This window comes from Heteronotia binoei, unplaced genomic scaffold, assembly GCF_032191835.1.
Source record: "Heteronotia binoei isolate CCM8104 ecotype False Entrance Well unplaced genomic scaffold, APGP_CSIRO_Hbin_v1 ptg001011l, whole genome shotgun sequence".
Taxonomy (NCBI): Eukaryota; Metazoa; Chordata; class Lepidosauria; order Squamata; family Gekkonidae; genus Heteronotia; species Heteronotia binoei.
The window spans coordinates 449,288-476,035 of record NW_026800152.1 but is presented as its reverse complement, the minus strand read 5'-3'; the positions used below and the strand labels follow the sequence as shown (position 1 = coordinate 476,035).

General features: G+C 38.8%; 1 protein-coding gene across 2 annotated transcripts in view; it reads left to right on the top strand.

Annotated features, from left to right (window-relative positions):
• Positions 1-26,748, top strand: part of LOC132590900 (HBS1-like protein) — a 91,847-nt gene that overhangs the window by 8,122 nt on the left and 56,977 nt on the right. Inside the window, exons 4-5 of one of the 2 annotated variants that reach the window (XM_060263826.1) lie at positions 1,033-1,227; positions 1,880-2,387. In XM_060263826.1, coding sequence (XP_060119809.1) covers positions 1,033-1,227; positions 1,880-2,387 — 703 coding nt within the window. The remainder of the gene's footprint in view (positions 1-1,032; positions 1,228-1,879; positions 2,388-26,748) is intronic. The other variant, XM_060263825.1, reaches the window with a different exon arrangement.

Here is a 26,748-nt window from a genome sequence, read left to right as displayed (position 1 = left end):
TCTCAGGTCCTCTATATCTTGTAACCTTTAGATACTTATATTTGTTAAGAGTAACATAGTGTTGATGAATTATGTTTTTGGGTTTTTTAAAATTATATATGTAAGTACTTCCAAACAGCTTTGTTCTGTATCAGTAGTGGTACCATACAGAATTTGTGACTTGGGATGGCAACAGCACTTGCAAACATTGTGCCAACTAGTGTGTATTTATGATGCTGGCATCACTATCTTGGCACTCCTGTGCCAATCCTAATAATACATTTGGCTTATTAGAACACTTTGTGTTCTCTGTTTAGGTTATACTTCTAGGCATTCATTCCTATTTTGCCATGTCTATCAGTGACAAAGACATCAATCCCAACATGGCCTTCAGCATTTTTTAAAAAAATGAATCTACCTTATTTCTCTGTCTAAGGCTAATGTATAGTTAATCTTATTTTTTCCACTGGGTGGATTTGTAGAAGTTTCTGTATTTCTCTAATGTAGTTAATGGAATGCCTTCTAAAAGGATGTAGATTTAAGATTCAGTAAGCCATTCACGATGAAGAGAATATAAAGGCTTACTTAGCAGATTTTTATTAACACTTCAGTTTCAGTGCTTGCAGTTAGGGTATCCATCTGCTTAGTCCTGAAGCTTGAAAAGCTACTGTTTATCTTAAAAGTTAATTACAGTATCTGTTAATGCTTAAAATGGACTGTTAAATGATGGTACATTGACTTATCAATTACGTTGAATAATTTAGGCCTGAATATATCTGCATTATCTCTTTGAATTAAATGCCGTTCTTGTCACTAATATCTACATTGGTAAATATTCAGCCTTTTACAAACTCCAAAAAGGTGGTAAAATTATTATACTGTTTGGTGGAATAAAGAGAGAGAAGGGATAATAAGCCTTGTTCCTGAAAGAATATGGCAGTGGTTTGGCTAAGAGAAACTAGAGCTGGTATCTTCATTTGTAAGCTCTGAATATATTTCATGTCATTGCATGAAAGTCCTTGTCCTGCACAACTTAATATTATTTTGTTTTAGCTCAGCTTGATTCATGCCTCGACCACATGAGGGAAATACTTGGGGAGTCTGTGCCAGAGAAGGTGATGATGGAAGCAGTGCTGAATAGCAAATTTGATGTGCAGCAGGCTTTGGATTCTGTGCTTGCACAAGTTAACAAGCAAGATGTGAAGATCAAGAATGAAGATACTGTAGTTTCAGGAAAGGCAACAAAAGGTATGCTTGTGTTTAAATTGCATGGGAGCTAGTGTGTGGCTCTTCTCAGCAGGGGGCAGGCTGTGTATGAGTAATATATGAATAGTTGAAACAAAATGACTAAAGGCAGCTTAAACATTTTACTTTTCTCTGTATCTAAATTGAAAGGCTAAATGGCATATATAGAAAACACCTATAAAATGGATTAATATGCAGTTAAGCCTTCATCTTGGAGGACTTTAGGCAGGTACCAGGTAGATAAGCCTTCATTTTGAAAGGATATTTCTGTAAATATAATTACCAGTATTAAGTTGCCTGTAAGTAAAATGTTAGATAATGTGAAGTTTTAAATGAGTCACTTCTAATTCTGTTGTGGGGATAATAGCAATCATTCCTGTGGAATGTAATATTTCTCGCTTAGTATTTCTAAGCTTCTACTGCAGGAAAACTGTGATAAATTTAGTGTAATTAAATTGGATTTGTGAGCCTGTGACTTTAGGCATCCAGAGTATGTGTACAACAAAAAATATTGTAAATAATGTTTGTTAATTAAATGCCTTTTCATGTTTCTTTTTCTTGATTTTGCTGTTGTCCTTCCTGCCTTGTCACAAATTGAACTGTGTTTACTGTGACCCTGCACCTGTCTTGGAATTGTTGGCTCATGTAAGGTAAGGCTTATTCTGCTCAGAAATGTTCTCTGAAGTTAACTTGACTAATTTGCTGCAAGAAACTTCACACTTTGCTAGTTTTGGTCTTAGTGATCCCATAGTCAGATTGGAAAATCCTTCTAATTCTTCAAGTAACGAAACTTTCCTCAGACCTAAAAAAGTCAATATACCTTCAGTCAGAAAGAAAACCTTAACATGTTCTTGTAAGTCTTTGGGATCTCTTCCTGTCCCACTTAGTGACATTCTTAATGACAGATCACTTTATGAATCAGTTAACAAGCAGACCAGCCTCCCGCTGGTTGACAGTATAAATTCAAGCCAGAGATTTTGTAATAAATGTGATGCTTGCTTTAGTTCTGGAATTAAATTCCTGGAAAATAATTCATTGGGAAAGTCTGCTTGGGATCAGGCTGAATTGAAAGGTGTTAAGGATTTGAAAGCCTTGATGAGAAGTAAAGAAACAGGTGACTCATCAGATGTCCAAAATACTGGACTAGTTGTCCTCCAAAAAAAATCAGACCTTGATAGTGAAGATAGGTTTGGTAATCCTTCTGTCTTAATAAGTGATTTTGGGAATTTGATGCTAGACAATAAGATAAGTCATCAGCTCAGTAAAAAGACTGATAGTTTCAGAAGTAGTCCATCCTTTTTTGGGGAAAAGGGTAGTTCACAAGAGTGTGGTAGCTGTCCTTCGAGGGCTGGTGGCTCAACATTTTCAGTTTTTGAAAGTCCATCGCTGGCTGATCTCCTGCAGGAACACCAAGGGAATACCTCAGATAAAACTTACTCTTTATCTGATCTTTGTAATGAGTCATTACCTTGCTTCACTGATACAGATTTACAACCTTCACAACAACTAAGCAGCCAACCTCAGATTTCATCTGGGATGATCGAACTGTCAGGATCTTTATCTTCTCTGACTTTCTTGAGGGCTTCTCCAGTCAAAGAGCTTGAGAGCCTATCACTTTCAGATTTAATTGCAAAATCTGTTGAATTGGATAAGCATCATGCAGCAGCCAGCCCTTTTAAGTTGCATGTAGCTAGAACAATGCCACCTGCAGTTGTAAATTCAGATATTGATCTAAGTGTTCTTATTAGAAAATCATCATTATCTCCAGAACCCATAAAAGTACAATCGGATACCCCATTTCCCAAAACTGAAGTTTCATTTTCCAACAAAGGGCAGCAACTGATTGTACCTAAAGGAAACAAGAAAAGGAAAGCAAGGTTCAGATCATGCCTTTTAGGAGGTGCTGGTTCATGGACAAAGGTGCTCTCTGCAAGACCATCAGCCTTTGCATTAACTTTGTGTCTTCATTACCCTCCAAAGAAGAGATGCAAGCATCAAATTGTTAGTCTTCATAAAGCTTTCTTGTACAGCAGGCAGATCCAGGAAGTAAAAATTAATGAAATTGGTCCCTTATCAGAAATCACTCCATTTGACTTTAAATCACCATCTCATGATGACATTGTAAAAGCAGGTCAAAAGAGAGCCTTCACCAGATGATTCTATTAAGAACCTGTGCAAATCTTTATTTTTACATTTTTAAATATTTTATATGTTTATGTATTTGAAATTAGAATTGGTTTCTGAAATACAAGCACCAGTCTTTGTATTGGGTTAGAACTTTTATAGTAAAAAATTTAAACCAATACACTGGATTTCAGATTTTATTTTTTTACTCTTTGATTAGTTGAAGTAAATATTAATTTAATATCTTTGTTGGAATATCTTTGTTGGAATAAGATGTAAGGGTGTCAGATCTTTATCAAATAATTGAAATATATTTTCAAGAAGAAATGGATTAGCTGTAATTAAAAATTATGATTTAGGGCAGCTTTCAAACAGCTGTATTGGGGAACAAATCTTTACAATTGTATTGCTTTGCATTGATTTGCTATAGATAATGGTTCCATTGTGTTAGATATTGCTATGCTGTGGTATCATACAACTTTTTTTAAATTTATCCCATTCAAGGAACATTGATAGCTTGTAAATATATTTTTTTCTTCACAAATTAAAACTCCTGTGACACAAGCAAGTGAATGATGACTACACTGGCAAGCCATTTTTAAACTTAGGTGATCAGTATTTTACTTATCTGGAAACATAATATGAATAACTTGTTGCCATTATTTAGGATGACTTTTCATTCCTCTTATAGTCACAGGACATGTTAAGTAACAGGTTGTGTGTTTGCCTCATGCCAGTTTGACACACTGATAGATACATATAGTAGCCATATCAGAAACATGTTTGTTGAATGCACAGTTTGTTTTTATAGATGCATTAATTTTTACATGAACCTCAAAAATATAATGTGTGAATAAGTCACAAAGATGTTACGCCAATGAAACACCTTTTCTTTATTGGCTAAAGAGAATTTCTGTCCAAATGTTGAAACATTAAATCAGTAATGAAAGTACCTTTTTCTTTATCATTTGCTATATGCTGTGGAATATTCTTATCTTGAGCACATTCCTTAGGTAATGCATTTTCATATTTTTGTTATGTAACTTTCTGGTGTTGTCCATACTTCCGTTCTTATAAACAACTGTTTAGACTTTCATTGTCTATTATGGTATCAGTATTCTGAATGGATAACATGCATTGCAATATCTTCAGTAAAACCCTAACTTAACTTTATGTTAATTAATCCAAGCAGCTGCTATGCATCTGAGAATGAGTAGTCTTAATGCACTTTAATGCTATGTCAAAATGTAGTCATTTTGATATATAAATGAAAATAAGACATTTGAGAGTATGCTTTATTTTGTCATTTTTGGTAGTTTGACACTGTCAACATTCAGGGGATTTGTTCACTACTTCTATTTCTAAATGTTTGCTACATCTTTTTGTTGTAACTTCTGATACATTTTCTTACAGTCATCCTGTGTAGGATTCCAGTCCCCCACTTTTTTTTTCTGGCGTAGATCTCAGGTTGGCTGCAGCTCTATGGGTTATGAACACAATAAAGGGAAGATTCTGTTTTGATGTAAGTGGGAAAGAGACCATGGTGATCCATAATAGTGTGATTTAAGAAGATTTGAGGATATAGGGATTTCATTAATCACTTGTTTGACCATACCTTTAATATATGGTGTATTTAATGTGGCATGTCTGTTCAGATCCTGAAAAGGTTATTGAATACATGTAAATGCACTGTGCAGTTCAATACTGGTGTGATACTGTAATTCTTAATGCAGGTATACATATTGACCATAAGAATAATGTTTGACCAAAGATAAAACTTCATTTTCTTAAATTTGTTTTTGTATTTTTCATTTCTGGAATTGTTGTGAGCTGTTTGGGTTGCAAATTTACTGTTTGGTGATAAATATTCTTTAAATACTTGGAGCTTGATCCAGTTTTTCTGCAGGTGGTGCTGTGCTTCAAGGATCCAGCTTCTTTCTGGCCAGCCCTTGGCTTTGTGCAGTGCCAGATTGCAACATGCTGGCTGTTGGTTAGTGCTGGAGGCAGAGAAATGGTTTGCATATAGAGATTCACCTGTCCCTCTCTTGTACAGAAGATAAAAAATAAGGCCAAAGCTGATGGTTATCATTAAAATATATTTGATTACTCTGTTAAAATCCCCAGACTTCCTTATGTGTTTAGGGAATTTTAACTGAATAATAAACTATACCTTATTTTGCACCATTGGCCTTAGCTTTATTTTTTTTTATCTCCTAGTGACTGGTGTGGCCCTTTTATTTTCTCCTCTTTTCCTCAGAGCACCTGTCTGCAAAATAGATCCTGCTTAGAGCTGTAATAAGTTGCATGCCAAGATTCTGTGGAAGAGCAGGTCAGATGAATTGCATTATAGATAATGACCAGCAAACTGAACTGAGTGTGGACATCAAGGACTGCCCAGGAGGGGAGGAAATTTTCCCTTGCTGGGACCAGAAGTGGATTATATCTTTATAGTTACTGATACTTGTTTTATTACACTAAAGCCAGCCTGTATTTAACAAGTCAACCAAATGTGATTCAGAGTTTTTAAAAAGAACTCTGAATCACATTTGGTTGACTTGTTACATAAGTGGAAAAATAATCAAAATGCTGAGCATTCAGATTATTGTGTTGTCAACATGCTGAATTGATTTTGTTTGCAATTTAGAATTAAGCATTTTGACAATAAAACTCTTTTAATTTTTAAAAAACATATATTGTTAATAAAATTCCAAATTGATTAATTATAGCATATCATTGCATTAACTTCTTGCTTTGAGGCCTTGCTCTAATAGGCACTCCATCGACAACAAGAGTTGTGATATAATAGACATTTGGGAAATAGAATTGTGTGCCTTCAGTGGTAAAAGTTCTAAAATAGTTCTAATTTCCTTTCACATTTGGTGTGACAGAACCTTTGGCCTTAGCCATGATTTATTGGCAGTTATATTTTTAAACATACGTTGAAGGCAGAATTATTTTTGATAGAGAACTGAATCTGTGCTCAGTTCTAGTAATGAGAAGTAATGTGAGAATAATGTCTCATTAAGTTGATTTTTATTGGAAATGCATTTAAACCATTATCAAATCATTATGCTTTTGTTACCATTTCTTGGGCCACAGAGAGGTTCAGTGGAATTCAATAAAAAGTTGAAAAACAAACAAACCACTCAGAACATTATTCTAAGACTTCAGAGGGCAATGTACATAAGTTCCATTCATCTGCTTATCTACTGTAGATGAACCTACAGATGTAAAATCATTTTTATTTGAAATATTCATAACATGGAACTTTCCCAACAAAATGGAACCAAGCACTATAACTAAATTTCTTTGGGCAGTAATAATGGAGAGTAGTATTTTGTATAAGACTCTCTCTTGAGAAACATTTGGCAAGATTCAAAGATTCTCTGTGATATAGCTATGTGTGGGCTTTAGAAAGGAAGTGGCTTATATGAAAAACAGTGAGAAACATTAGTTTTTGAGATTCTTTGTATACACCTACACTGGAAAAAATTACACTCCTGATACTATTTCCCTGTGATGTTCTGTTTTGAAGATAGCATAGGGTACTTTCAAACACTGTTTAGAAAAAAAAGGTAGGACTGACTTCCTGTATGTGCGTATAAACAAAAATGTGCTGCTGCATGTGGCTGAATAGGAGAAAGATGTTTCCTTAGGTAATAGTTCAATTCTTAAAATATTCTGCGCTGAGATATATAAAACAGGTCATGCGCTTGATTTTATGTCCTATGCTGGTCAGTGTTGATATGCTGGTGTGATAATGTGTCTATTATTCCTTTATCATGTCCACTTTACTACCTAGTGAATCTTAGTTCCGTGTGTGTATCCGATCTTTTGTAAACTATATTACACGATTGGTAGTTCAGTCAGTCCTATATGATCTCTGGAATAGGGAGACTTAAGCAGTAGATACAATTATTCATAGGTACTCTTATCACTGAATAGAGCTCATTTAGCTCCCCAATTATACAGAGAAGCTCGGGGTGATAAAGCAGCAAGGATGGCTATAGCATTGGAAGAAAGTAAACCAAATGTAACTAAAATGTATTCTTTATCTCAGATGGCAGCAGAGGAAAAATTACTTTTCTGATGTCATTGTATCTGCTTGTAGCCATCTGGTGGAACTCCTTCAAAGAAATGGCCTGCTGGATGCAGATTTGTTTTAACAGTTTTTGGAGCCCTGAACTGTTGTGACATGTTTACATAGCACTTTGCGTATTAAATTATTTTTATCTGCTCTAAACTTGACACCAATACTGAAAGTTAACAATTCATATGTTACCAGAGCTCTTAGCTGTCATGTTTGCTTGGATAAATCTCATTTATGAAACATGAGTGAAGAGAGATTGTTTGAAGAAGTCTGACCTACCACTCATCTGCTTTGTGCTTCCCTTTCTTGGCTGATTATTTCTGTCTGGAGAGGAGTGATGAGCTGGGTCCTGGTAGTTATGAATGCCTTCTTGAAAGACAGGTAGCTTTGACTATCTTGAAAGAAATGGGTCATTAGACGGCTTCTAAACAGAACAGGGTAAAGGGGAAATTTGAGCTATTAGCTATTCACAGCTCTCCCAATTTGGCAGATTATAATGATGGCATGATTCTTAAGAACTTCTGGATGAGACTGGATCCATTTTTTTCTGGTTTCAGGCCTGGATTTGACATTAAAAAGGCTGTGGTGAACAGTTATATGAAGAAGGGATGGGTAGAATCTAGCATGTATCTCTTTGTGGCAGTGATGTCATTAAACATGGTATCCTTCTGGAACACATCTAGTCTGGCAACCATGATCTGGTTGTGCTTTTAGGCTGAATTTTTTTTTGGGGAAAAGGGGGACTTTCACTCATTATCAGAAGGCTGATTAGCCGATGAAAGAGTGAGAAAGATTTATCAGTCCTCCATGTTAAATGATGCCAGTGTTTGGCTTTGGAAGTCCAGTTTATGCCTAATGTACAGCAATGATTTTCTATTGGGAAAGTTTGACAATGAAACAAGAAACACTACTGAGATCTTGTTTGGAACTCAACAATCAACATTTTATTTATATCCCGCCTTCCCCGCCAAAGCAGGCTCAGGGCGGCTAACAACATCAAATACAATAGATTATGCAATAAGTATTTAAAAACAGTATCTAGTTTTAAAACAATCTAATTTAAAAATTTAAAATTAACATTCTGGTGCTATTTCCAATAAGCATGATGGCGAAAATCACTTAGGCGAGTCCCTCTGTCATTTAATCGGTAAAGGCCATCCCAAAAAGGATAGTCTTGCAGGCCCTGCGGAACTGTTCAAGGTTCTGCAGGGCCCGCACTTCTTCCGGGAGCTGGTTTCATAGGTGTGGAGCTACGATAGAGAAGGCCCGCATATGAGTACTCTGCAGTTTTGCCTCCTTCGGCCCAGGGATGATCAGTTGGTTCTTCCCTGCTGACCTCAGTGCTCTTTGGGGTTCATATGGGGAAAGACGGTCCCTCAGGTAGGCAGGTCCTCGACCGTATAGGGCTTTAAAGGTAATAACCAGCACTTTGTAACGAATCCGGTATGTAACTGGCAACCAGTGCAGTCCGCGCAGCTCTGGCTGTATGTGCTCCCACTTTGGGAGCCCCAGTAGCAGCCTAGCCGCCGCGTTCTGCACCAACTGCAGCTTCCAGGTTCGGCACAGAGGCAGCCCCATGTAGAGGGCATTACAGTAATCCAATCTCGAGGTGACCATTGCATGAATCACTGTTGCTAGGTCCCGACGCTCTAGGAAGGGGGCCAACTGCCTTGCCCCCTTCTGTGGATTATCATCTTTGGAATTTGCAATATGGACTATTGCTAACTGGATGTTTGTGGAACTCTGTGATTCAGGACCTTTAGCTTTAAGGGAATACTTATGTATGAACATAGAATTCTGATATATAGCATATATCCTTTGGAGAATGTTAATATGCTATATATTTCGCATCTAGTGTTAGATGGTTTGACTGTACACAGAAGTTTGTTCTCAGTTGACTCTCTTTGGTACTGTGTGCCTTGGTTGTTTACTTGGTATAAATATTATCCCACACATTTAAGTCTTTCAAGGTAACTTCTGCTCAGTTTTCAAGACATTTGCAAGCAGAAGAGAAATAAGCTTCCATTTAGCTGTACATTAGTTCTAAACATGCCATTGATGTGGGTATGGAATGTCTTTTGGTAAGTTTACTTGAGAGCATTTGAAGGTTTCAACAGTAGTTAACACCTTGCAAGATCCAATTGAAACTTAATTCTTTGTGCATATCGTTTCACACATTCAATAGCTTAGCCATGTTAGTATCTAGCAGAATGGATTGAAATGACCCCTTCAGTTGAATGTGTTATCTTTTCCCCCAACATTGTCTTTCAAGCTAAAACTTCACATTATGCAGTGGTTAACTGCTGTGTAAAGGATATAGAGTAAATCACACTTTGATGTTTTAACCCCAGGAGCTTATGTATATAATACTTGCTTTTCCTATTCATTCCAATTAATCATCTCCTAGTAGTCACTTTGTTTTAAAAGTAAAAAGAGTGGGGACTAGTGAAGCACAGGTGATTGCATTATTCATGTGAAATAAATAAAATATAAAGTAGTACAAGTTGGTAAAATGTGGTTTTGTGAAGTGTCTGGTGGTAGCACAAAACTCTCCACTCGTGGTGCAGGTTAATATCTTCTTGCAGTCTGTATTTGGGTCAGAACTATAACTAGAAATTCTACCTTGAATGAGACTAAGACTATGCTCTGAGGGACGTTAAACCTAAATACATGTTTAAAGTATGAATTTAAAACAAACTGGATTTTCTGTGCAAGGTAATGGTATTCTATTCAGATTATTTCTGTCCAGTGTAGCATTATCTAACCATTTTCCTGCACTTACCAAACACAATGCTACATATTTATTAGTGTTATTAGTATTTCATACAGATAGATAGTAAAAAATAGGTAAACCTTTAAAGCAGTTCTGTTTCAGCAAACTTTTTCTGGCTGAATCCTGAATAAAGCTCTGCTGAGTTTGGCTGAAGGTGTTGGAGATGGTATTTTCTAATTATAGTAGTAGAGAAAATGGCAAAGTGCACTTCTGCCAACTGGGTCCTTTCTTCAAGCTAGCAAAAGTGACATGGTAGATGTGTCCATTCCTGCTTGACCTCCCAAGTTTCGGAGAAGAGGAGTTGGGCATGGCCTCTTAGGGGAGCAAAGTACATACAGCTGGTCATGCCAGGTATTGCTAGTGCAATTCATAGTGCTGTCTGGGGCCTGGGAATCTGAAGGAACACCTGCTTTCATGTAAGTCTGCCAGTTCATTAAAGTGCATTTCAGAAGCTACTCTTCATGTTCTCCTTCATTGGGGGAGCTCATCCAGACTGGTTAGAACACATCTCCTCTTGTTCTAGGCAGGGCTATACAGAGCTGTAAACTGTATTGGCTCAGAGTGAGGCTGATCCTCCAGTTTCAATAGTCCTGTCAGTCCAGCAGAACGCTGGAGCCTAGCTTTGCTTTTTTGGAAATTCTTGTCATTAGTATGGAAGATGGAAAAACCTTGAAGGAAGGCCCCATTGCTGATCTTTAACAGAAAAAGGCCGTTAAGACAAGGTGATGGTATTCAGTCTATTAGAATAAGACAAACTTCTCCCGCCTGAAGTTCCAGGTACTGGAGACTGGCCAACGGCAGATACCTCTATAACTGCACAAGCTGCCATCATTGTTGCAGACCCAAAGCTTCAGTTTGTTCCACAGCTGGCCTCCTGACTGCAAAGGAAAAGCCTAGCAGAGATCTACTGAGTCTGAGCCTAGACTCACTCTCTTGGAGTCTCTTACCTTGTTGGCATGGAAGATGGAAATGCTTTGAGGAGGGCCCCATTGCAGTCTTAGAAAGAAGGGGGAGACTGTTGTGACAGGCCTCTCCTGCACTGGAGACAGTCATGGGCCTCTGTTAGTTCTGGCAGACCCAAGGCTTTGAGTTGTTCTGCAGCCAGCCGCTGACTGCACTGGAAAAGCCCAGCAGAGCTCTGTTGGGTCCAAACAACCATGAGGAGATTGCAGTGGGTGACCTACCCCATACAGACTTGGAGGCTTCTGGGCCTACAGAAAGTGAGAGGATTGGAGCTGAAAGTGAGGGAAACCCCCCCCCCCCCACCTCCAAGCAAACAACACAAACAAAGGGCCAATCCAAGCAGGGGCAGCAGAGCAGTTCCCCCTCTCTGAAGTCTTTCCCAGTGGATTTGGCAGTTCAGGAAAATTCCAATATGGTGACTGCTCAGGTTTCCCTTGCATTTTTCCACACTCCCTCTGCAAATTGAAGGATGCAGGCCTTTAGTCTGACCTGGGCCTCCCCCAACTGCACACACGCAACTGGGAATCATGTTGGTCTTTCCGTGGCTAGGACACTAGCACTGGCAACATGAGCTTTTGATAGCTAGTCAAAAGCAGTGTTCCTTTTTTTGTCACCACTCGACTCAGGCTTGGTTTCGGGGGTGGAGGAGCTCCTTTCAGCTATAGAATGTATGACAACAAGCTCTGATAAAGAGGGGAAATTCTTCTAGGCCTTTCCAGCCAGAATGTTTCCAGATATTTTAAAAAGTGTTTTTCCTTCCCTTAACTATCAGTTGGATAAAACAGAAAACCCAGTTCATTGGTTTCAACTTATTTAGATACTAGAGGTTCAGTTCTCTGAATTCATTGTTTATGCGATAAAGGCAGAATGGGCAGTTCCAGGCAACAGCATGTTCTTGCACGCATAGGAAAAAGGTCTTTGCCCTTCCAGCAGGCAAGAGGAACATAAGAACATAAGAGAAGTCATATTGGATCAGGTCAGTGGCCCATCCAGTCCAACACTTTGTGTCACGCAGTGGCCAAAAAACCCAGGTGCCATAAGGAGGCCCATCAATGGGGCCAGGACATTAGAAGTCCTCCCACTGTTGCTCCCCAAGCACCAAGAATATAGAGCATCACTGTCCCAGACAGAGAGTTCCAACGATATTATGTGGGTAATAGCTAGTGATGAACCTCTGCTCCATATGTTTATCCAATCCATTCTTGAAGCTTTCTATGTTTGTGGCCGCTGCCACCTCCTGTGACAGTGAATTTTGCCTAAGGATGTGACCAGCACACATAAGGATTCAGTGAATAATAACAACATGGCCCTAGGGCCCTGAAGCAGCCTGTCTTGACAATCTGGGCTCTTGCCATGTTCTCAGATTTCACCAGGGTCATCAGGTTTGGGCTGATAACCTTCACAAGCCAGACACTGACACCTTGACACTTAAAAGATTCATTCTTCTTTTTTTTTTAATCAATTGTTTTTAAAAGATCCATTTTTTTTAAAGATCTATTTTTTATTTTCAAGGTCAGCATTTCCAATACATGGACTTACTGTTTGGACTGGCATAATCTGAGGGTGTTTACCAAGGTCCTAGTAGTTCTAATAGCCTACCTAAGCAAGGAATCCACCTTTATCCTTATCTTCTTGATGATATCCTGTGCAGAACCAAGGAGGTAGAGGAAGTAAGCTAGGACACCAAGTCCACTGTGCATTTCCTTCAGACACATGGGTGCCTGATCAGTGTGTGTGTGTTTTTAAAAGCCATCTCACACCCTCCAGAGATACAGTGCACTTAGGGGCTAGGATTCAGACAAGGGTGGCCAAAGTTTCTACCTGCAAAGCAGCAGGTAAAATTGTTGGATCAGTAGATGTCAGTGGCCCTCATGCATTGGTTGAGAGTACTGGGGCTCATCATGGTCCATAGATCTGATTCCATGGGCCCGCTTGCATGCCAAGCCTTTACAGTGGTCAGTGGACTTATCTTCCTTATCAGAAGAATACAACAAAATACACAAATAAGGAGCACAAATAATTCAAGATCCTGCCCTGCCACCAGAATAATTCAAGATCCTGCCCTGCCACAAATAATTCAAGATCCTGCCCTGCCACCAGAAGTTACTATGCTAGTGGTCTTTATGACCAAGTCTGACAAGAGGAGCCAGTTCCTTTCAGTCTCCTTACCCGATGGTAATTACGAATGCCAGCTGGGAAACACATTGCAAGGGTCAGATTGTTTTTTACTGCTTTCCTATCAGCCTGTCGGTCATAGTCCTGCAAGGACTCCACTCCAAGAACTAATGCTGACCATTGCTAAGCAGCCGAGTGCTCCCATATTTCTCCTGAGTCACCAAGTGCTTTCCTCTTCAACAGTCTGCTGGCTCAGGAGAGGCTGCCAGGGGAGCTTGCCTCTGTGTCTTTCTTCTGGAAGACCAAGCAGCCCGGAAATGACAGGGAAGTATTCTTGCCTCCTGATGCTTCACCTATTGGGTCTGCTGTGGGATCCATCTCAGGTGGGGATTCCATCAGTATAGGGCCTGATTCTTCAGATTCCTCCTCTTCCAAGGAGGTAGTAGCTGGTCGGCCCATGACAGTGGGACAGGTGGGTGAGAGGGTTCCAGTGGTGTCTCGGTCCCTTCTCACTGCTCATCCATCCTCTCCCTGCCCTTCTTGGCTCTTTGATGTGTGGAGGGGAGACGTAGTAGTTCTTGGTGTCCTTCCCCCATGTGCCCACCTACCAACCTGACTGATGGAGGAAGCTGTTCCACCTACCAACCGATGGAGGAAGCTGTTCTGGGCATGGTTGTGTAAGGCCTAACTGTGCTGTCTATGGGGAGGCCACACCAGCTATGGAGGAAGCCATGAACTGGCAATGGAAGGAGCCTCATGGTGGAGGAGCAGGGATGCTGGCATTGGAAGCACATTGTGTTTTGAGGTTTTCACCCCCCCCCCCTGTTTTTTTAAAAAGGTTTCAGATTTTTCTGCAAACTTGGGAGGAGGGTTCCCCAAGTTTGGAGGAAATCTTCATTCTTCCCACTGGGTCCTGATGAGTGGTTTAAGTGTCTGTAGATTGGGCCAAATTGATTATTAAAATATAAGATACACAGTACAGCATATTGTAGATTACAATCAAGCCATAAATATATGTTTGGAAGTAGGTTTGTATGTCTACAGACAGAATTGCCATTCTCTAATGTTACAGATTGTCTTTTATAAAAATCTCTTGAGTATCTTAGTAGCATCTCACTCTTTCCCAAAGAGAAAATATTTATGGATGCTTTTCTCAGTGTTCCACTTCCCCAATTTTACATTCAAAAATGAGAGGAAAAAAACCTCAAATTTTCTGTCCCCTCCCCCCCCCAGACTTATTGCCTCTGTTCCCTTTCATCATTAATTGTGAACAACAGCCGCATCTGTTCCAGTCCCTTTCTCAGAGGCTTCTTACCAGAATGGTTTATATGTCTCCCTCTGCTGTAACTCCACCTCTTCTCCACCCAACCCTCCAATAATTTGATTATGAAGGTGACTGTAAAATTTGCCCCCCATGTGCATCTATCTGCTTAAGTGAGGGCTGAGTCATGAAAGGTTATGCTGGAATAAGTTTGATTTGTTTGAGGTGTCACTAAACTTCAGGTTTATTTATCACATCTTGTAGTTTCCATGAGAATAGTTTATCCTCATAGTAGCTCAATATTTAGGTGAAAACAGAAGGTTGGTGACTTGCCTGAAGGCTTTACCAGTGAGATTCACAGTTTAAGAAGGATTTTAGCATATGCTTCCTACATGTTATATGTTATTATATAAGAAAGGTAGTCCCCTGTGCAAACACCAGTCATTTCCAACTCTGGGGAGATGTCACGTCATGACTTTTTCATGGCAGACTTTATGGGGTGGTTTGCCATTGCCTTCCCCAGTCATCTATCTACACTTCCCCACCAGCAAGCTAGGTACTCATTTTACCAACCTTGGAAGGATGGAAGGCTGAGTCAACCTTGAGTCGAACCCAGCTTCCGCCAGGATCGAATTCAGGCCGTGAACAGAGAGTTTGCACTGCAGTACTGCAGCTTTATCACTCTGCACCATGGGGCTCTTTGTTATTATAGTCCATCCTTAATTTGCATACTTTATTCAGGTGGTAGAATTTGAGTTATATTGGTATGCAATTTCATTCAGTAATCACAGGATTATGTTCTGCTTCTATGTGCAGTAGTCTTGATGTTTTGAAAATTCTTACTTTTACCTTACTGCTGTCATTTGATACAAATACTGGATTGGTGTAGGTTGTTACGTCATTAATTTTTCTGTTTTCTGAATGAAACAAACAAAATCATTTTTTAAACCAGGGTTGTCAAAAATGCAGCCTGGGGGCCGAATCAGGCCCTTGGAGGGCTCCTATCAGGGGCCTGAGTAATCAGCTGTCGTCTGCTTCCTTCTCCTTCTCTCTTGCTTCCTTCTGCATAACAGCTTGCTCAATCGCACAGGAGCTACAGAGCAAAGTTTGTTTTCTCCATTGGCTGAGACGCCTCCCTTGGGAAGGAAGGAGAGGGAGAGTTTGCTTTGTCAGGCTCTCTCAATTGCACAGCGGAGCTAGTGAGCCAAGCCTCTCTTCCTTCTAGTGGCTGAGGCTCCTCATGGCCCCTGGGGAAGGAAAGAGCTGGAGCTTCCTTTGCCCAGTTCCCTGGATCTCATGGGAGAGATACAAAGAAAGCACCTTTCAGATCAACAAGTGCTAATGTTTTATTCTAAGTTGTTTGTTTTTTTAAAAAAATCTGTGTTTGTGTCATTTATAAAGTTTATATCCCTGGTACCTAATCTTAAATAGGGACACATATGGCCTGACATGGCTTGGCCCAGCAGAGTCTCATCTGTCCCTTATAACAAATGAGTTTGACACCCCTGTTTTAAACTCTTATAAGAATGTTCAGGTGCTCAAAAACAAACCCTTTAATCACGGGTGTTAAACTCATTTGTTATGAGGGACAGATCTGACATATAAATGATACCTTGTCGGGCCAGGCCGTGTGTGTCATAAAATGTAATGCCAGGTAGCAAGAGATATAAGCTTTATAAAGGACACAGACAAACACAAAGATGTTTTTAAAGCTTAAAATAACATGCTCAAAACATTAGCACTCATTGGTTTTAAAGGTGCTTTCCTTGTATCTCTCCTGTGTTATCCAGAAAAATGGGCAAAGGAAGCTCCGGATCTTTCCTTCTCCAGTGGACCAGGAGGGGGAGTAGCCTCAGCCAATAGAAGGAAGAGAGGCTTGGTTCAGTAGCTCTGCTGTGCAAGTGAAAGAACCTGATATATCAAGCTATTCCTTCCCTCTTCCTCCGCAAGGGAGGAGCCTCAGCCAATGGAGAAAATAGAGGTTTTGCTCTGTAGTGCCTGTGCAATTCAGCAAGCCTAGCAAACAAGCTGTGATGCTGAAGGAAGCAAGAGAGAGGGAAAAGGAAGCAGATGACAGCCAGTTGCTTGGGGGTCTGATAGAAGCACTCTGGGGGCCTGATTCGCATATTTGACCCCCCTGCTTTACATTATTAACAGTTCAAACTCAAGCATTCAGAACACTTCTGTGTTAATTCAAGTATTGCCAAGCACTTTTATCAGGTGATTCTTTGCTCATTGGATTTTTCTTAGTCTATCAATTGCCAGTTTTATGAATCTTGCTGCCATTATTACTCCAGCCACTGTGATATGTAAATTGAAGGTTGATTAGAAATGAATTGACACCTGTTGTTCTGTTCACTAACAGTATTTCAAGATCTTTGTAGGGCATAAATATTCTCATTTTGTACCAAGTGAGCATCTGATACTCATTTAGACCTTTCAAACTACATAGTTTCAGACAGGGCTTTTTTTGAGCAGGAATGCAGTTCCTGCTGGCTTGGTGTCAGGGGGTGTGACAATATACAAATGAGTTCCTGCTGGGCTTTTTCTACAAAAAAAGCCCTGGAACTTTCAGGTATCCAGTAAATTCAAAATGTGTGTTACTACTAGGTGCAATGTAAGGCAGATCTAAGACAGTGTATTTCTAATGCATTCTGATAAAATTTATCTGAAACATCTGTGGTCATCTTTCCCAGTTTTTAGTTTCATTTTAAATTTGGAAAAAATTCGTTCTAGTGATCTTAGTATTCAAAAACTAGTTCAGACTTAGCAAGGTTTTAAAAAAATGCTATTTGGTTCTATTGAGATATTTATACTTTACTTTTCTCCCCAGTGAATACCAAAAGCTGCATGCAACATCATTCTTTTCCTCCTCTGTTTTATCCTAGCAATAATCAGGTTATGCTGAGAGAGAGCCTGATTGGCCTAATCCCCTCTAGTAAGATACTATGGCAGAGGGGAGAGATTTGAGCCTGGGTCTTCTGTCCTAGCCTGACACTAACCACTGAATCCCACTGGTCTCACATTTTATATCAAGCCATTATTAATCCTAAAGCATATTTGTGTATGTAAAATAGAGATCCAGTGGAGATCTTTCAATCATAATTCTTGAGCAAAAGAAATACACATTGGAATCAGCTCAGTGTATGCAGCTGGCCATTTAGCAGTTAGAAGGATAGAAGGAGGAGGAATTGAATTTTGGATTTATACCCCACCCTTCACTACCCAAAGGAATCTCAGAGTGTCTTACAGTCTTCTTTTCCTTCCTGTTCCCACAAGAGACACCCTGTGAGGTAGGTGGGGCTGAGAAAGCTCTTCAAGAACTGCTCTTGGCTTTAAAACAATTTTATTAGCAACATGGTAACAAAATTATTTCTTAAATCTTAATAACTTTTTTTATCTACCCCATATATTACTTTCTACCCACCACTCCGCCCCGTTACTTGACCCCCGCTGGTGTTATTTACTTAAAATGCTAATATTTAAAGGCACCCTTAACTATTAAAACAAAAACTTATATTCTTCTTCTTCTGAAACTTAATCATTATCAAAAATTGTCCAATGTCCTTTTACTTTCCACTCTTTTTCTACATATCTTCTGAACTTTTTCCATTCCTTCTTAAAAACTTTTAAATCATAGTCTTTTAATGTTCTTGTTAATTTGTCCATTTCACTCCATGTCATAACTTTTATAATCCAATCCCATTTCTCTAGTATTTTTTCTTGCTTCCACAACTGCGCATATAATGTCCTAGCAGCTGAAAGCAAGTACCAAATTACAGTCCTATCTTCTTTTGGAAATTTTTCCATTTGTAATCCCAGCAGAAAAGTCTCTGCAACTTTCTTAAATTCATATCCCAAAATTTTAGTAATTTCTTGCTGAATCATCTGCCAGTGCTTTTTTGCCCTTTCACAAGGCCACCACATATGGTAGAAAGATCCTTCATGTTTTTTACATTTCCAACATCTATCTGGCATCTTATTATTCATCTTTGCCAATTTTTTAGGAGTCATGTACCATCTGTACATCATTTTAAAACAGTTCTCTTTAATACTATTACACGTCAAAAGCTTCATAGAATTTTTCCACAAGTATTCCCAAGTTTTCATCTGTATTTCTTTATTTACATTAATTGCCCACTTAATCATTTGAGATTTCACTACTTCATCTTCTGTAGACCATTTTAACAATAATTTATATATTTTTGAAATTAATTTTTCATTATCTCCAAGCAGAACTATTTCCATTTCTGTTTGTTCTTTTCTTATCCCTTCAGTTTTGATATCATTATCCGTCAAGCTCTTTATTTGTTGCATTTGGAACCAATCATATTTATTGTTCAACTCTTCAACAGTTTTCAATTCTACTTTGCCACTTTGTATTTTTAATAATTGATTATATGACAACCACCTTTCTTCACCTATTTCAGCTGTTATTTTTATTACTTAAGCCGGCACTATCCATAACGATTTTCTCTCATCCCCATATTTCTTGTACTTCATCCATGTATTTAACAAGTTATTTCTTACATAATGGTGAGAGAAAAAAACATCCATCTTCTTTTTTCCATAATACAAATACGCGTGCCAGCCAAATTTATTTCCGTGACCTTCCAACACTAAGAGCTTTTTGTTTAACAGCGTTATCCATTATTTTATCCACACTAAACAAACTCCTTCCTGATATAATTTTAAATTCGGTAGTTGAAATCCACCTCTCTCTTTTGCATCTGTCAGAACTTTCATTTTAATCCTTGGTTTCTTCCCAGCCCACACAAATTCTGAAATTTTCCTTTGCCATTTATCAAATTGTTTACTTTCTTTCACAATGGGAAGAGTTTGAAACAAATACATTATTCTTGGTAGGATATTCATTTTAATTGCAGCAATTCTACCCAGCAATGACAAATTAAGTTTGTTCCATTTTAATATATCTTCATCCATTTTACGCCATAGCTTCTCAGAATTGTTTTTTGAGTAGATCAATATTCTTCATTGTTATCTCAACACCCAAATATTTTACCTTGGAGGTAACTTCACAGCCCGTTAATCTCTGTAATTCTTGTTTCTTATTTAATTGCATATTTTTGCATAGAAATTTTGATTTTTCTTTATTAATACAAAGTCCTGCCAACTCCCCATATTCTTGTATTTTAGCTAACAACAAGGGTGTAACTTGTATGGGGTTTTCATTTATAAACATTATATCATCTGCAAATGCTCTATATTTGTAAATAAATCCTTTTATTTTTAATCCTTCTATTTCTTTGTCTTCTTTAATCTGCATCAGTAATATTTCAAGAGTCATTATAAACAACAATGGGGAAAGCGAACAACCTTGTCTTGTGCCTTTACTAATTATCATATCTTCTGTAAGATCTGCGTTTATGCATAGCCTTGCACGTTGTTCAGTGTATATTGCTTTTATCATTCTAATAAAGCTTTCTCCCAACTCCATCTTCTCCATTACTGCAAACATAAAGTCCCAGTTTAATTGTCAAATGCTTTCTCTGCATCCGCAAAGAATAATGCTACTTCCTTTTCTGGATGTCTTTCATAATATTCTACAATATTTACAACAGTTCTAATATTGTCTCTTATTTGCCTTTTGGGAAGAAACCCTGCTTGATCCTCCTTTATAAAATTTATCAAATATTGTTTAAGCCATTCTGCCAAGATTCTTGTATATATTTTATAGTCATTATTTAATAACGAAATTGGTCTATAATTTTTTACATTCGTGACATCTCTTATCTTCCTTTGGTATCAACAAAATGACAGCTTCCTTCCATGTGTTTGGTATTTTCCCTTTTACTCTTACCATGTTCATCAACTTCTGCAATTTCAGTGTTAACTCATCTTTAAAGGTTTTAAAATATTTAGCTGTATATCCATCCGGCCCAGGTGCCTTTTCATTTTTCATTGCATTAATTGCAGCCTCAATTTCAATTTTTTCAGTTGGATCATTTAAAACCTTTTGCATGTTTTCTGTTAAGGGTTCTATTTTTATCTTTTGTAAATACTCATCCATCTTTTCTTTCTGTATTTTAACACCTTTAAACAACTTGGCGTAATACTTAAAAAATTCTCTTTTTATTCCCTCCTGACTAACCACCTTTCTTCCATCTACCACAATTTTATTAATAATTTTATTTTCTCTTTTTTTCTTCAGCTGCCAAGCCAAATACTTTCCAGGTTTATTTGCTCCCTCAAAAGATTTCTGCTGCAGTCTTTTCAAATTCCATTCCAATTCTTTATTTAACAAATGTCTCATTTGCGTTTGTAATATTGTAATTTCCCTTATAATTTTCTTTTACCCAGGCCTGTTCCTCAACTCCCCCTTTTTTAAATTTCATTCTGAATGTCCAACAGCTGTTTTTCTTTTTCTCTCTTATCTTTATTATTCAAGGTAATCAATAATCCTCTCATTACTGCTTTATAGGCATCCCAAACCGTCTGAAATTCTATATCCTCTTTATCAGTCACTTGAAAGAAAGCTTTAGTTTCATTTTCTAGGTATGCCACTATTTCTTTATTCTGTAGTAAATCTTCATTCAATCTTCATCTTCTCAACTTCTTAGACAATTTTGTAATCCACATTATTGGGTTGTGATCAGCCCCAATTTTGGGTAAAATCTCTGTTTTCCTTGGTATAAGACCTAAATCTTTAGTGCCACACAACATGTTAATTCTGGAAAAAGTTTTGTCTTGCTGAAAAAAAGGTATAACCCCCGCACCTCAGGGTTAAATTTCCTCCATATATCCTCCAAATTTTCTTGTTTGACCAGTTCAAAAAAGGACTTTGACAATTTTCCTTCTTTGTTATCATTTCCACACCCCCCCCCCCCCCGATCTATCCAAAGAGTTCTTACTTGTTCCATTAAAATCTCCCATTATCAAAACTTGGTCATATGTCAGTTCATCAAGTTGTTGCGTAATGTCTTTAAAAAAAATCCTTTGCACCATTAGGCGCATACAATCCCAATAACAACGTTTTCTTTGCATTTAATATTATTTCTACTGCTACAAATCTTCCAACTTTGTCTTTGAACACTAATTTTGGTTCCAGTTCTTGTTTGATATAAAAAAATTACTCACCTTTTCTTCTGTTCAGCCAGTGAAAAAAATTCTAACCCCAATTGTTTATTCCATAAAAATTTGTAATCTTTTTGTTTAATATGCACTTCTTGTAAACAAACTATATTACAATTTTGTTTTTTAATCCAATGAAATGTTGCCCTTCTTTTTTGTGGTGAATTTAGTCCATTTACATTCCAAGACAATAATTTGTAATCCATCATGGTGCAAATTCTTTATTTTCTTCATAAAAACTATGCAGTTCCTGTGCATTTGTGATTGTGATTCTTTTCCCCTGAAGTTCAAAGCTCAAACCTTCAGGTATTATCCACCTAAACCTCATTTCATTGTCCCGTAGTTTTTCTGTCAGTTTTTTATATATTCTTCTATCATTTATCACTTGCCTTGGCAACTCCTTCATGATTCTTATTCTGCTGCCTCCCACTATCAATGTCTTTTCAAAGTTTTTACTCATGATCTTTCCCACCATTTCTTTTGTCATGTATCTTATAACAACATCTCTTGGTAGATTATTTTTCTTGGCATAGAGCAGGGGTCCTCAACCTTTTTAAATAGGGGGCCAGTTCACTGTCCCTCAGACTGTTGGAGGGCCAGACTGCCGTTACTGTACAAGGCCGCGGGCCATCAGTTCTCCGTCTTCTGCATCTCTCTCCCTTCCCCACACCACACACCTTGGCCTGGGAACTCACCTCACCTCGGTATCACCTCACACTCTGTCTCCGCCACCTCAGCCCAGTGCCGGAAGTGTGCGTTGCTAACGCAAGTTTAGGTCGAACGTCACTTCCGGTCTGATTTTGCCATAACCCGGCGGGCCGCATAAACGTCCTCAGCGGGCCGAATCTGGCCCGCGGGCCGTAGGTTGAGGACCCCTGGCATAGAGTGAGTTCACTCTATACATATAGTCATGCATATTTTTAGTCTCTTCAGGATCTTCCTCTAAAAATTCTGCAATTATTTTTATTATATACTCTTTCAAGTCACCATCTTCCTTTTCAGGTACTCCTCTCAGACGCATCTGAGTCTCCATCAATTTGCAGTCATGGATTGTCACTTTTTCTTGTATTTTCAACAAGGTGGAGTCATGTATTTTCATTCCCTCTTCTACCTCCTGCACTTTTTTAGATGTTTCCTCTGTCTCCTTCCTGAGATCTTCCATATTTTTTTTAATTTCTTCTATAATTTCTTTTTTTGATGCAGTTATAATCTCTTTCATGCCTTTCATCATTCTAGCCTCCATTGCCTCTAATTGGTCCTGCATTTTCTCCAGTGAAGTGGCCTTTGTACGGCCTTGCTTGTGTTCTGACATTTAAAAACACCGAAAATTTTGATCTCACCAACTTTAACTTTAACTATCCAGTTCAAAAGATTAGAGCTTGCTTTTTACAACAAGCCTAATTTCGCCGTCCTCAGAGCTTCCCAGACCAAAATATTATTTTTTAAAGTTTTTAAATCCTTCAAAATGGCGATCGCGACTTTTTACTGCTCTCTGCAACTTTTTTCCATTTTTCTTTTAAAGGTTTCTAAAGTCCATTACAAACAATATGTCCAATAATATTTATCCTCTTCTTATCTCAATCAATTCCAACAATTTTTAATGTCCCAGATACTTTTAAAACATTATTTTAATTTTAACCTCCAAGCAATGGCTGCCAATGTTTCTTGATGGAGTTATAATCCTAGAGTAGGCTTTTCTTCCTCTGCTTCCTGCTTTACTTGCCACCAAATCCCGTTTCCACTGGTAAGGAGATCTCACGATGCTTGACGTACTTCCTGTGTTGATTGCATATGCTGCAGGTCTGTGACAATGGCGCTCTTTTTTCAAAACCGCAAGTAGACCAAACAATAAATTCCTTTCCACTTTTTAGCACTGTCCTTTAAATTTACAAAGTCCAAATTTCACCTCTTCCTCCCTTCTTCCAAGCTTACTAGATTTCCATTTCCCACCTTTTGAGTTTATTCTGTTTAACTGCAAATAATCGCGGAATGAAAGATAATCATCTGTACCTTCTCTACCGGTTATCCAGAGTCACACCGTTCTTGCATAGCTTTAGATGTTTAACAAAGTCCAAGAAGGTTAGGATTCTGTCAAGCTTATGTCAAATAAATGACTCTGAGAACTTCTGCAGATGATGAAAATGCAACTCTTCTCCGAAGACCTCTCAAAGGAGCCCCCCCCCCCCCGGAACTCCCTTTTAGTCAAGGTAAATCTCAAAGTTTCCTGTGCATATCTTGGACTAATCTCTAACTGAGAAAAGTAAACAGTAGGCATTAATTTGCCTTCCACTACCCAGAACAGAAGTTCCAGCCTGCTCCCATTGTGGGAAGCAGCTCAGCTTGACATTTTCCTCCCCCGGAAGTCCTTCAAGAACTGCTCTTGAGCAGAACAGCTGAGGAAATTATGACTGACTGAAGGTCATTCCAGCAGGTGGAGAAGTGGGTGAATCAAATCCAGTTCTCCAAGATAAGAGTCTGTGCATTTAGCCACTGCACCAAACTGGGTCTCAAGGAGAGCCCTGGTGTATCAGACCAGTAGTCCATCTAGTCCAGTATCCTATCTCACACAGTGGCCAAACAGTTCCTCTGGACAGCCAACAACAGTGGATAGAGACAGAGACTTTCCCCTGATGTTGCATCCTGGCTCTGGGGTTAAGAGAATTCCAGATAAGGCTGTACCATCAATCTCTGCAGAGGCATTACAATATTGACCATTTAATTCTCAGTCCTTTTCCTAATAATCCCTAACATAGTGTTTGCCTGATATCACTGCAGCAGCACACTGGGTTGACACTTTCTTTAAGGTATCTACTATGACCCCAAGATCTTTTCCCCTTTCAGTCTCATCAAATTCAGACTTCGGTAGCCTATACTGGAAGTTGGAATTTTTTTTGTCATTTGCCACATTGTTACCCACTCACCAAGTTTGTGAAGGTCCTCTTGGAACTCTTCACAGTCAGCCTTGGCCACTACACTACTCAGCCCTACTTTCAGATCATTTATGAATAAATTAAATGGTACTGGCCCAAAGACTGATCCTTGTGGGTCCCCACTGCTTAGTACTCTCCTTTGTGAGAACTATAAATTTATTCCTACTCTTTGCTTCCTGTCATGTAACCAGTTTTTAATCCAAAAGGCAACCTGCCCTCTTATCTCATGACTGCTTAGTTTAACTGAGGAGTCTTTTGGTGAGGTACCTTTTCAGATGCCTTTTGAAGTCCAGGTATATAATGTCTACTGGGGTATTATTGTCTACCTGCTTGTTTACTTTTTCAGAGGACTCCAAAAGGTTGTTGAGGCAGGACTTCTCTTTGCAGAAGGCTTTCTGATTTTCCCTCAGCAGGCTTTGTCCTTCTATGTGCCTAGCAATTCTATTGATAACAGTTTGTACTAATCTCCTTGGGACAGACTTTGGGCTGACTGGCCTGTAATTTCCTGGTTCCACTCTGGATCCCTTTTGGAAAAACTGGTGTAACATTTGTTGCTCTCCAGTCTTTCGGCATACCAGTTGAATTTAATGATAGGTTACATATATGGATTAGTAGATCAACTATCCCACATCTGAGTTCCTAAGAACTCTTGGGTGTATGCTTTGTGGACCTGGAGACTTGTTAGTTTTTAATTTCCCCATTTGGTTTAGAGCTTTATCTCTAGTCACATCAATTTGATGTTTCATTGGCAGGGGGAAGAGGGATGCTACAGACAGATGCCATAGCTCAGTAAGCATACGTTTTGAATGCAAAAGGTCTGTTTTTCAGTCTCTGGTTACAGGGTCACCAAGGACAAGGCAAGAAGAAACACCTGCCTGAGTCATTTAGGAAACTGATGCCAGTCAGAAGAAGGGGGTCAGTGGCCTAACTCACTACAAATGGCTCCTTATTTATGATCTAGGCATCAAAATTTTTAGATTTTGTAATGTGAGAACAGGTATGGAGTTGTCTTTTGATACTAGTCTGTGGATGTGTAGGTGGAGGCAGAGATTAGCTTATAGATGTATATAATTTTGGACAATTTTATATATTTCCATTCTGGCATACTTTACCATACTGAACGCAAGCCCTCCAACATTTCACCAGTGAGAAAATAGGGCCATGCTTAGCACACACAACTGCTGCTGTGGTGAAGTAGTTTCTGTCAAATGCATGCCCCTGATGATAACAAGTGGAGCCAGTCTATTAGGTGCCTGTTACGCTTTAAGAGTGCTGGTGCCAGACTTCACAGGAGGCTGCTTGAGTCTGGTGTATTTTTTGCTCCCTATCCTGCCAGTTCCGTTACCACCACTGAAATATGTCCATCCTTCTGTTGCTTGTAGAATGATTTGAAAAGCAGCTGGTGAAGCAAGGTGAGATAGGAATGAAGGACAGTCTCATGGGAGAGGGAAGGGTATAGAAAGGTGAGCAAAGGAATGTGAAAACTCATAGGAAACAGGAAGTGTGAATAGGGTGAAGGAAACAAGAAGGGGACCTAAAAAGGGGATAAGAAAGCAGTTTGGGATAAGGAAATGAGGTAGCAAGTAGGGTAGGTACCAGGAAACACATTAAGAGGTGCTATGTTGAGGATCACTGTTTTAGACACTTGGGAAGAAGTGTCTGAAGACTGATAACTCCCATTAACGCAAGGGATCCCCAGAAGGAAAAAACAGAGACAGAATTATACTGTGACAGTTTCTACAAAATAGGGCCTGCTCCTAGTAAAAAGACAATTAGAGAACACACTACTGTCAAGTGTGAGTCAAATGCTTTCAGTTCAATTCACTTAGCACAGGGTGATCTTGTATTTTCTCAGGTGCTGGCCGGGAGGACTGTGACTGGAGTGTAGTCCCCAAGCATCACTAACTGACTGCAATCAGCTGTAGGGGCCCATGAGGCCATTTCAGTTTCCAGAATGTTCAGACTGCCCAGTCCTATGAATATTTACTTAGTGCTGAGTCCCACTGATTTCTGTGGAATTTAATGACTATGCTTCCTTTGCATTTTTAACTAGCTACCTAGAAACTACTGTGACACCGTGACTAGTAAGTAAGTAAGTAAAATTTTATTTGTATCCCGCCCTCCCCGCCTAGGCAGGCTCAGGGCGGCTAACAACATTTCATACATATACAGTAAT